The 13228-nt window shown below is 41.0% G+C and overlaps 1 protein-coding gene across 1 annotated transcript; it reads right to left on the minus strand.

Annotated features, from left to right (window-relative positions):
- Positions 1-12270: 12270 nt before the first annotated feature.
- LOC127301652 (putative ripening-related protein 5) lies at positions 12271-12843 on the minus strand. Its single transcript, XM_051331930.2, has one exon. It carries the CDS (start codon positions 12841-12843, stop codon positions 12271-12273), a length of 573 nt encoding a protein of 190 aa, XP_051187890.1.
- Between the last annotated feature and the right edge of the window lie 385 nt (positions 12844-13228).

Here is a 13228-nt window from a genome sequence, read left to right on the forward strand (position 1 = left end):
TTCTGCTCGTCCCGAGCAGGTAAACGATAACAAAGATAATTTCTGGAGTGACATGCCATCGTAACCTTGATCATACTATTGTAAGCATATGTAATGAATGCAGCGATCCAAACAATGTAAATGACATGAGTCAACAACTGAATCATATAGCAAAGACTTTTCATGAATAGTACTTCAAGACAAGCATCAATAAGTCTTGCATAAGAGTTAACTCATAAAGCAATAATTCATAGTAGAGGTATTGAAGCAACACAAAGGAAGATTAAGTTTCAGCGGTTGCTTTCAACTTGTAACATGTATATCTCATGGATATTGTCAATGTAAAGTAATATAACAAGTGCAATATGCAAGTATGTAGGAATCAATGCACAGTTCACACAAGTGTTTGCTTCTTGAGGTGGAGAGGGATAGGTGAACTGACTCAACAATAAAAGTAAAAGAAAGGCCCTTCAAAGAGGAAAGCATCGATTGCTATATTTGTGCTAGAGCTTTGGTTTTGAAAACAAGAAACAATTTTGTCAACGGTAGTAATAAAGCATATGTGTTATGTAAATTATATCTTACAAGTTGCAAGCCTCATGCATAGTATACTAATAGTGCCCGCACCTTGTCCTAATTAGCTCGGATTACCTGGATTCATCGCAATGCATATGTTTTAACCAAGTGTCACAAAGGGGTACCTCTATGCCGTCTGTACAAAGGTCTAAGGAGAAAGCTCGCATCGGATTTCTCGCTATTGATTATTCTCAAGTTAGACATCCATACCGGGACAACATAGACAACAGATAATGGACTCCTCTTTTATGCATAAACATTCAACAACAATTAATTTTCTCATATGAGATTGAGGATATTTGTCCAAAACTGAAACTTCCACCATGGATCATGGCTTTAGTTAGCGGCCCAATGTTCTTCTCTAACATTATGCATGCTCTAACCATTTTAGTGGTAAATCTCCCTTACTTCAGACAAGACGAACATGCATAGCAACTCACATGATATTCAACAAAGAGTAGTTGATGGCGTCCCCAGGAACATGGTTATCGCACAACAAGCAACTTAATAAGAGATAAAGTGCATAAGTACATATTCAATACCACAATAGTTTTTAGGCTATTTGTCCCATGAGCTATATATTGTAAAGGTAGAGGATAGAAATTTTAAAGGTAGCACTCAAGCAATCTACTTTGGAATGGCGGAGAAATACCATGTAGTAGGTAGGTATGGTGGACACAAATGGCATAGTGGTTGGCTCAAGGATTTTGGATGCATGAGAAGTATTCCCTCTCGATACAAGGTTTAGGCTAGCAAGGCTATTTGAAACAAACACAAGGATGAAGCGGTGCAGCAAAACTCACATAAAAGACATATTGTAAACATTATAAGACTCTACACCGTCTTCCTTGTTGTTCAAATTCAATACTAGAAATTATCTAGACCTTAGAGAGACCAATTATGCAAACTAAATTTTAGCAAGCTCTATGTATTTCTTCATTAGTAGGTACAAAGTATATGATGCAAGAGCTTAAACATGAGCACAACAATTGCCAAGTATCACATTATCCAAGACATTTTAGCAATTACTACATGTATCATTTTCCAATTCCAACCATATAGCAATTTAACGAAGAAGAAACTTTTGCCATGAATATTATGAGTAAAGCCTAAGGACATATTTGTCCATATGCAACAGCGGAGCGTGTCTCTATCCCATACAATGAATGCTAGGATCCATTTTATTCAAACAAAACAAAAACAAAAACAAACAGACGCTCAAAGCAAAGTGCATAAGATGTGATGGAATAAAAATATAGTTTCACTAGAGGAACCTGATAATGTTGTCGATGAAGAAGGGGATGCCTTGGGCATCCCCAAGCTTAGACGCTTGAGTCTTCTTGATATATGCAGGGGTGAACCACCGGGGCATCCCCAAGCTTAGAGCTTTCACTCTCCTTGATCATATTGTATCATCTCCCTCTCTTGATCCTTGAAAACTTCCTCCACACCAAACTCAAAACAACTCATTAGAGGGTTAGTGCACAATTAAAATATACATGTTCAGAGGTGACATGATCATTCTTAACACTTCTGTACATTGCACAAAGCTACTGAAAGTCAATGGAATCGAAAAATCCATCAAGCATAGCAAAACAGGCAATGCGAAATAAAAGGCAGAATCTGTCAAAACAGAACAGTTCGTAAAGACGAATTTTATTGAGGCACCATACTTGCTCAAATGAAAATTCTCAAATTGAATGAAAGTTGCGTACATATCTGAGGATCACTCACGTAAATTGGCATAATTTTCTGAGTTACCTACAGAGAATTAGGCCCAGATTCGTGACAGCAAAGAAATCTGTTTCTGCGCAGTAATCCAAATCTAGTATGTACCTTACTATCAACGACTTTACTTGGCACAACAATGCACAAAACTAAGATAAGGAGAGGTTGCTACAGTAGTAACAACTTCCAAGACTCAGATATAAAATAAAAGTACTGTAGTAAAAACATGGGTTGTCTCCCATAAGCGCTTTTCTTTAACGCCTTTGAGCTAGGCGCAGAAAGTGTGTATCAAGTATTATCAAGAGACGAAGTGTCAACATCATAATTTGTTCTAATAATAGAATCAAAAGGTAACTTCATTCTATTTCTAGGGAAGTGTTCCATACCTTTCTTGAGAGGAAATTGATATTTAATATTACCTTCCTTCATATCAATGATAGCACCAACGGTTCGAAGAAAAGGTCTTCCCAATATAATGGGACAAGATGCATTGCATTCAATATCCAAGACAACAAAATCAACGGGGACAAGGTTATTGTTAACGGTAATGCGAACATTATCAACTCTCCCCAACGGTTTCTTTGTAGAGTTATCAGCAAGATTAACATCCAAATAACAATTTTTCAATGGTGGCAAGTCAAGCATATTATAGATTTTCTTAGGCATAACGGAAATACTTGCACCAAGATCACATAAAGCATTACAATCAAAGTCATTGACCTTCATCTTAATGATGGGCTCCCAACTATCCTCTAGCTTCCTAGGAATAGAAGTTTCGCGTTCTAGTTTATCTTCTCTAGCTTTTATGAGAGCATTTGTAATATGTTTCGTGAAAGCCAAATTTATAGCACTAGCATTAGGACTCTTAGCAAGTTTTTGTAAGAACTTTATAACTTCAGAGATATGACAATCATCAAAATCTAAACCATTATAATCTAAAGCAATGGGATCATTGTCCCCAATGTTGGAAAAAATTCAGCAGTTTTATCACAGGCAGTTTCAGCAGTTTTAGCAGTTTCAGGCAGTTTTTCGCGCTTTGCATTAGAAGTGGAAACATTGCCAACACCAATTCTTTTACCATTATTAGTAGGAGGTGCAGCAACATGTGTAGCATTAGCATTACTAGTGGTGGTAATAGTCCAAACTTTAGCTATATTATCTTCTTTTTCATTTTCTTCTCTTTCCCACCTAGCACGCAATTCGGCCATCAATCTTATATTCTCATTAATTCTAACTTGGATGGCATTTGCTGTAGTAACAATTTTATTATCTATATCCTCAGGTTTAGCAGCCATTTTATTAATTAAAGAAGATTGTGACGCAGACATGTATGAGATTCGGTTTTCATCATTTGCAAGTTTAGTTTGCAACCCAGAGATCTCCATATTCAGATTTTCCAGTTGATTTCCTATATTCTTCAACAAGGTAGATTGTTCATTCATAGTCTTAGTAAACAATTTATTTTGCTCATATTGTGATTGCATAAAGCTCTTGGTGGATCTTTCAATTTCTAACATCTTTTCCTCATTAGGCGAAGCATATCTACCATAAGAGTTACCATTAGCAGGATATGGCCTAGAATTATTATAATTGTTATTTTTAATGAAATTCACATCAACATGTTCTTTTTGAGCAGCCAATGAAGCTAACGGAATATTATTAGGATCAATATTTGTCCTATCATTCACAAGCATAGACATAATAGCATCAATCTTATCACTCAAGGAAGAGGTTTCTTCGACAGAATTTACCTTCTTACCTTGTGGAGCTCTCTCCGTGTGCCATTCAGAGTAATTAATCATCATATTATCAAGAAACTTTGTTGCTTCACCAAGAGTGATGGACATAAAGGTACCTCCAGCAGCTGAATCCAATAGGTTCCGCGAAGAAAAATTCAGTCCTGCATAAAAGGTTTGGATGATCATCCAAGTAGTCAGTCCATGAGTTGGGCAATTTTTAACCAAAGATTTCATTCTTTCCCATGCTTGTGCAACATGCTCATTATCCAATTGTTTAAAATTCATTATGCTACTCCTCAAAGATATAATTTTAGCAGGGGGATAATATCTACCAATAAAAGCATCCTTGCATTTAGTCCATGAATCAATACTATTCTTAGGCAGAGATAGCAACCAATCTTTAGCTCTTCCTCTTAATGAGAAAGGGAACAATTTTAATTTTATTATGTCACCATCTACATCTTTATACTTTTGTATTTCACATAATTCAACAAAATTATTGAGATGGGCAGCAGCATCATCAGAACTAACACCAGAAAATTGCTCTCTCATAACAAGATTTAGTAAAGCAGGTTTAATTTCAAAGAATTATGCTGTAGTAGCAGGTGGAGCAATAGGTGTGCATAAGAAATCATTATTATTTGTGGTTGTGAAGTCACACAACTTAGTATTTTTAGGAGTACCCATTTTAGCAACAGTAGATAAAGCAAACTAGATAAAGTAAATGCAAGTAACTAATTTTTTTGTGTTTTTAATATGGAGTATGCAAACAAGACAGTAAATAAAGTAAAACTAGCAACTAATTTTTTTGTATTTTGATATAATGCAGCAAACAAAGTAGTAAATAAAATAAAGCAAGACAAAAACAAAGTAAAGAGATTGGGATGTGGAGACTCCCCTTGCAGCGTGTCTTGATCTCCCCGGCAACGGCGCCAGAAAACAGTCTTGATACGCGTACAACACGCGACCGTTGGGAACCCCAAGAGGAAGGTGTGATGCATACAGCGGCAAGTTTTCCCTCAGTATGAAATCAAGGTTTATCGAACCAGTAGGAGCCAAGAAGCACGTTGAAAGTTGATGGCGGCGAGATGTAGTGCGGCGCAACACCAGAGATTCCGGCGCCAACGTGGAACCTGCACAACACAACCAAAGTACTTTGCCCCAACGAAACAGTGAGGTTGTCAATCTCACCGGCTTGCTGTAACAAAGGATTAGATGTACAGTGTGGATGATGATTGTTTGCAGAGAACAGTAGAACAAGTATTGCAGTAGATTGTATTCGATGTAAAAGAATGGACCGGGGTCCACAGTTCACTAGAGGTGTCTCTCCCATAAGATAAATAGCATGTTGGGTGAACAAATTACAGTTGGGCAATTGACAAATAGAGAGGGCATGACAATGCACATACATGATATGATCAGTATTGTGAGATTTAATTGGGCATTACGACAAAGTACATAGACCGCTATCCAGCATGCATCTATGCCTAAAAAGTCCACCTTCAGGTTATCATCCGAACCCCTTCCAGTATTAAGTTGCAAACAATAGACAATTGCATTAAGTATGGTGCGTAATGTAATCGATAACTACATCCTCGGACATAGCATCAATGTTTTATCCCTAGTGGCAACATCACATCCATAACCTTAGGGGCTTCTGTCACTCCCCCAGATTCACGGAGATATGAACCCACTATCGAGCATAAATACTCCCTTTTGGAGTTACAAGCATCAACTTGGCCAAAGCATCTACTAGTAACGGAGAGCATGCAAGATCATAAACAACACATAGATTGATATTCAACATAACATAGTATTCTCTATCCATCGGATCCCAACAAACACAACATATAGTATTACAGATAGATGATCTTGATCATGTTAGGCAGCTCACAAGATCCGACAATGAAGCATAATGAGGAGAAGACAACCATCTAGCTACTGCTATGGACCCATAGTCCAGGGGTGAACTACTCACTCATCACTCCGGAGGCGACCATGGCGGTGTAGAGTCCTCCGGGAGATGATTTCCCTCTCCGGCAGGGTGCCGGAGGCGATCTCCTGAATCCCCCGAGATGGGATTGGTGGCGGCGGCGTCTCTGGAAGGTTTTCCGTATCGTGGCTCTCGGTACTGGGGGTTTCGCGACGAAGGCTATTTGTAGGCGGAAGGGCAGAGTCGGGAGAGTCACGAGGGGCCCACACGCTAAGTCGGCGCGGCCAGGGCTTGGGCCGCGCCACCCTACTGTGGCGCGGCCTCGTGGCCCCACTTCGTCTTCTCTTCGGTCTTCTGGAAGCTTCGTGGCAAAATAGGCCCCTGGGCGTTGATTTCGTCCAATTCCGAGAATATTTCCTTACTAGGATTTCTGAAACCAAAAACAGCAGAAAACAAAGAATCGGCTCTTCGGCATCTCGTTAATAGGTTAGTGCCGGAAAATGCATAAATATGACATAAAGTATGCATAAAACATGTAGATATCATCAATAATGTGGCATGGAACATAAGAAATTATCGATACGTCGGAGACGTATCAACAACCTTAGAGGTTTCTGTCACTCCCCCAGATTTAATGGAGACATGAACCCACTATCGAGCATAAATACTCCCTCTTGGAGTTACAAGTATCAACTTGGCCAGAGCCTCTACTAGCAACGGAGAGCATGCAAGATCATAAACAACACATAGATGATATTGATAATCAACATAACATAGCATTCACTTATTCATCGGATCCCAACAAACACAACATGTAGCATTACAGATAGATGATCTTGATCATGTTAGGCAGCTCACAAGATCCAACAATGATAGCACAATTAGGAGAAGATGACCATCTAGCTACTGCTATGGACCCATAGTCCAGGGGTGAACTACTCACTCATCAATCCGGAGGCGACCATGGCGGTGAAGAGTCCTCCGGGAGATGATTCCCCTCTCCGGCAGGGTGCCGGAGGCGATCTCCTGAATCCCCCGAGATGGGATTGGCGGCGGCGGCGTCTCTGGAAGGTTTTCCGTATCGTGGCTCTCAGTACTGGAGTTATTATCGACGAAGGCTTAAATAGGCGGAGGAGGTAGGTTTAGGGGCGACGCGAGGGGCCCACACAACAGGCCGGCGCGGCCAGGGCTTGGGCCGTGCCGCCCTGGCGTGTCGCCGCCTCGTCGCCCCACTTCGTTTCCTCTCCGGACTTCTGGAAGCTTCGTGGAAAAATAAGATCCTGGGCGTTGATTTCGTCCAATTCCGAGAATATTTCCTTACTAGGATTTCTGAAACCAAAAACAGCAGAAAACAGCAACTGGCTCTTCGGCATCTCGTTAATAGGTTAGTGCCGGAAAATGCATAAATATGACAGAAAGTATGCATAAAACATGTAGGTATCATCAATAAAGTGGCATGGAACATAAGAAATTATCGATACGTTGGAGACGTATCAGCATCCCCAAGCTTAGTTCCTGCTCGTCCCGAGTAGTTAAACGATAACAAAGATAATTTCTGAAGTGACATGCCATCATAATCTTGATCATACTATTGTAAGCACATGTAATGAATGCAACGATTTGAAACAATGGTAAATGTAATGAGTAAACAACTGAATCATATAGCAAAGACTTTTCATGAATAGTACTTTCAAGACAAGCATCAATAAGTCTTGCATAAGAGTTAACTCATAAAGCAATAATTTCAAAGTAAAGGCATTGAAGCAACACAGAGGAAGATTAAGTTTCAGCGGTTGCTTTCAACTTGTAACATGTATATCTCATGGATATTGTCAACATAAAGTAATATAATAAGTGCAATATGCAAGTATGTAGGAATCAATGCACAGTTCACACAAGTGTTTGCTTCTTGAGATAGAGAGAAATAGGTGAACTGACTCAACATAAAAGTAGAAGAAAGACCCTTCGCAGAGGGAAGCATTGATTGCTATATTTGTGCTAGAGCTTTGGTTTTGAAAACAAGAAACAATTTTGTCAACGGTAGTAATAAAGCATATGCATCATGTAAATTATATCCTATAAGTTGCAAGCCTCATGCATAGTATACTAATAGTGCCCGCACCTTGTCCTAATTAGCTCGGATTACCTGGATTATCACCACAATACATATGTTTTAACCAAGTGTCACAAAGGGGTACCTCTATGCCGCTTGTACAAAGGTCTAAGGAGAAAGCTCGCATTGGATTTCTCGCTTTTGATTATTCTCAACTTAGATATCCATACCGGGACAACATAGACAACAGATAATGGACTCCTCTTTAATGCATAAGCATTTAGCAACAATTAATATTCTCATATGAGATTGAGGATATTTGTCCAAAACTGAAACTTCCACCATGGATCATGGCTTTAGTTAGCGGCCCAATGTTCTTCTCTAACAATATGCATGCTCAAATCATTCAACTCATGGTAAATCGCCCTTACTTCAGACAAGACGGACATGCATAGCAACTCACATGATATTCAACAATGAGTAGTTGATGGCGTCCCCAGGAACATGGTTATCGCACAACAAGCAACTTAATAAGAGATAAAATGCATAAGTACATATTCAATACCACAATAGTTTTTAGGTTATTTGTCCCATGAGCTATATATTGCAAAGATAGAGGATAGAAATTTAAAGGTAGCACTCAAGCAATTTACTTTGGAATGGCGGAGAAATACCATGTAGTAGGTAGGTATGGTGGACACAAATGGCATAGTGTTTGGCTCAAGGATTTTGGATGCATGAGAAGTATTCCCTCTCGATACAAAGCTTAGGCTAGCAAGGTTATTTGAAACAAACACAAGTATGAACCGGTACAGCAAAACTCACATAAAAGACATATTGTAAGCATTATAAGACTCTATACCGTCTTCCTTGTTATTCAAACCTTACTAGAAAATATCTAGACCTTAGAGAGACCAATTATGCAAACCAAATTTTAGCAAGCTCTATGTATTTCTTCATTAATAGGTGCAAAGTATATGATGCAAGAGCTTAAACATGAGCACAACAATGCAACAAAACTAAGATAAGGAGAGGTTGCTACAGTAGTAACAACTTCCAAGACTCAAATATAAAACAAAAGTGCAGTAGTAAAATCATGGGTTGTCTCCCATAAGCGCTTTTCTTTAACGCCTTTCAGTTAGGCGCAGAAAGTGTGTATCAAGTATTATCAAGAGATGATGCATCTACAGCGGGGTTTGGAGTTTTCTCAACCATGCATTGTATTTTGTATACATAAGTTTCAGAGGCTCCCTTTTCATTAGTCTTGGGCTTGCTACTCTCATCAAACAAATTTTCAGGAAGAAGCCAAGCATAATTATCATCTAGAGCTTCATGCATTCCTAGGAGCTTACAAGGTATTGGTGCTTTAATCTCCCCACCATCATTAACATTATTAGTGTACTTAATTCTATCCATATCCATCTTTTCAAGTGTTCTTTTAAAATCGGTGAACATACCAAGTCTCTTATGCTTAATAAAAACTTTTCTAGCTTCTTTGGCTATATCCTCAAATTCTCGCACAAGGACTTTTAAAACAAAATCTCTCTTTTCTCCCCTCTCCATATCAGAAAGTGTAAGAAACATGTGTTGTATCATGGGGTTGAGACTAATAAATCTAGTTTCCATCATGCGTACCAAACAGACCGAGGCATCTTCATAGGTAGGGACAGTTTTTGCCAGGGGTATATCTTCAAGATCTTCATGCATACTAACATGGGTGAAAAATTCTTCTATATTATCTCTTCCAATTATAGACCCTTGTCCTACCGGTATATCTTTTAAAGTAAAATTAGGAGGAAACATGATGAAATAAGTAAGGTAAATGCAAGTAACTAATTTTTGTGTGTTTTTAATATAGCAAACAAGATAGCAAGTAAAGTAAAACTAGCAACTAATTTTTTTGTATTTTGATATAATGCAGCAAACAAAGTAGTAAATAAAATAAAGCAAGACAAAAACAAAGTAAAGAGATTGGAGGTGGAGACTCCCCTTGCAGCGTGTCTTGATCTCCCCGGCAACGGCGCCAGAAATTTATCTTGATGGCGTGCAGTTGATGTGGGAGTTAGGAATCTCTGTGGTGTAATTTCCTTCACGTCCCCGGCAACGGCGCCAGAAATTTAGCTTGACACGCGTACAGCACGCGATCGTTGGGAACCTCAAGTGGAAGGTGTGATGCGTACAGCAGTAAGTTTCCCTCAGTAAGAAACCAAGGTTTATCGAACCAGTAGGAGTCAAGAAGCACGTTGAAGGTTGATGGCGGCGGAGTGTAGTGCGGCGCAACACCAGAGATTCCAGCGCCAACGTGGAACCTGCACAACACAACCAAAGTACTTTGTCCCAACGTAACAGTGAGGTTGTCAATCTCACCGGCTTGCTGTAACAAAGGATTAGATGCATAGTGTGGATGATGATTGTTTGCAGAGAACAGTAGAACGAGTATTGCAGTAGATTGTATTCGATGTTAAGAATGGACCGGGGTCCACAGTTCACTAGAGGCGTCTCTCCCATAAGAATAAGCATGTTGGGTGAACAAATTACAGTTGGGCAATTGACAATTAAAGAGGGCATGACCATGCACATACATGTTATGATGAGTATTGTGAGATTTAATTGGGCATTATGACAAAGTACATAGACTGTTATCCAGCATGCATCTATGCCTAAAAAGTCCACCTTCAGGTTATCATCCGAACCCCTTCCAGTATTAAGTTGTAAACAACAGACAATTGCATTAAGTATGGTGCGTAATGTAATCAACGAATATATTCTTGGACATAGCATCGATATTTTATCCCTAGTGGCAACAACACATCCACAACCTTAGAGGTTTCTGTCACTCCCCCAGATTTAATGGAGACATGAACCCACTATCGAGCATAAATACTCCATCTTGGAGTTACAAGTATCAACTTGGCCAGAGCCTCTACTAGCAACGGAGAGCATGCAAGATCATAAACAACACATAGATGATATTGATAATCAACATAACATAGCATTCACTTATTCATCAGATCCCAACAAACACAACATGTAGCATTACAGATAGATGATCTTGATCATGTTAGGCAGCTCACAAGATCCAACAATGATAGCACAATTAGGAGAAGACGACCATCTAGCTACTGCTATGGACCCATAGTCCAGGGGTGAACTACTCACTCATCAATCCGGAGGCGACCATGGCGGTGAAGAGTCCTCCGGGAGATGATTTCCCTCTCCGGCAGGGTGCCGGAGGCGATCTCCTGAATCCCCCGAGATGGGATTGGCGGCGGCGGCGTCTCTGGAAGGCTTTCCGTATCGTGGCTCTCGGTACTGGAGTTATTATCGACGAAGACTTAAATAGGCGGAGGAGGTAGGTTTAGGGGCGAAGCGAGGGGCCCACACAACAGGCCGGCGTGGCCAGGGCTTGGGCCGCGCCGCCCTGGCGTGTCGCCGCCTCATCGCCCCACTTCGTTTCCTCTCCGGACTTCTGGAAGCTTCGTGGAAAAATAAGATCCTGGGCGTTGATTTCGTCCAATTCCGAGAATATTTCCTTACTAGGATTTCTGAAACCAAAAACAGCAGAAAACAACAACTGGCTCTTCGGCATCTCGTTAATAGGTTAGTGCCGGAAAATGCATAAATATGACATAAAGTATGCATAAAACATGTAGGTATCATCAATAAAGTGGCATGGAACATAAGAAATTATCGATACGTTGGAGACGTATCAACTACCTCTTTCATAACCACCGGTTTGTGAGCATGATCACCAAGGAAATTCCCTTGTGGGCCGCCGTTGGGGAAGCATAGGTGATTGCGTCCCACCAATCTGCAAATTTGACCCCAATGGCAAGAGTGCTCACGGGGGAGCAAATGCAGGAGAGGACCTCGTGCCAAGTGTTTAATGAATAGGGACAACTGACAAGGATGTGTTCTATCCGCGAAGGATCCGCAGAGGATGCACCGTAGGGGATGCTGCAAACCACGGTGGGCAAGTATATCCACCGTTCAACGGCGATCCTGGCATGCTACATAGGAAGAATTTGACCCTTGGATGGGCCTAATACTTTCAGTTAAGCTTCCTAGCCAAAGACGATACCAATCCCTGCGCGTGCCTGAAGAAGTAGCTCTAATTTATTTTTGTACAAATTATACAAATGCAAGGCGACATCAATTGATAAATGACAAGGACAACTGGATACCAACAAGAACGTTGGTTACAAAGTGTAAAATATGTACGTGCTATATATCTCCGCACTATTATTTTATGCCAAACAATATTACGCTTGTGACCAGGTGATATCCTCCATACCGACATTCTGATCGAGCCCGAGGGCATTCCACACCGCTGGCGACGCGTCGACGATGTTGTTGGCACATGGTGGCTCATAGTTGTGCTCATCGTCACAGCCGTACACGGAGTCACACTCGTCCACCACCTTAGCATACACAGACTTGCCGTTAGCGGTGATCTTGATGCGGTGGCCGCACCGTGCCATGTTCTCGAACCAACCGGTGGATAGCGCGACGACTAGTTCCTTGTCGCTGTGGTAGGAGTTATCACACTCCGATGGACCTCCACCATCCTTACCTTTCTCGAAGCTGTTAAGTGTTAGCACAGCCTTTATAGTCGCGGTGACTGGTGGCGAGCAGTGGTACTGTGGGTACCTCTTACCGTCCTCGCAGCACTCTGGATCATTGCTCTTCTCGCAGTGGCCTGCCTTGCCCGGAAGATAGCCACTGGCACGGCAGACACCGAGGGTGCCGGGGCGAAGGGAGGAGGCAATGTGGGACGTGGATAGTGCGACCAGGAGGAATACCGCTATGGTGGCTAGACCTCTGATGGTGACCATCTTAGGTATCCTAGGTTCTATTTTCTCCCTCTCTTCTGCTTAGTTCGTGATGATGTGGTTGACTGGTTAGCTTTGTTGCTTGCCTGCTTCGGGGATTGCTGTGCGTGCATCCGCTTAAGTAGCTGTGTTGGTACTAGTTCGGAACACCACTACTGATTAAACTAAGCCCTTTAAAGAAAGCGTACGGCATGCACTTGGACTGAAGATTGTTTCATACGGAAATTTGTTGCTATGTTCAGATGGAGTTGATATATTGACGTGCCGTCTCAAATGTGCTTCCAAGTGGTCAATTATCTTGTCAACTTAACAATGTGGAGCTGTATTGGAGAGCAACGCCCAACGTGTACTTCGATCAGCTGGTATTCTGGGGTACACCGCAAACCGG

This window comes from Lolium perenne, chromosome 1 (genome assembly GCF_019359855.2).
Source record: "Lolium perenne isolate Kyuss_39 chromosome 1, Kyuss_2.0, whole genome shotgun sequence".
Classification (NCBI taxonomy): domain Eukaryota; kingdom Viridiplantae; phylum Streptophyta; class Magnoliopsida; order Poales; family Poaceae; genus Lolium; species Lolium perenne.

Coding starts and splice junctions, on each gene's coding strand:
- LOC127301652 (XM_051331930.2), bottom strand. CDS start 12,843: ATGGTCACCATCAGAGGTCTAGCCACCATAGCGGTATTCCTCCTGGTC.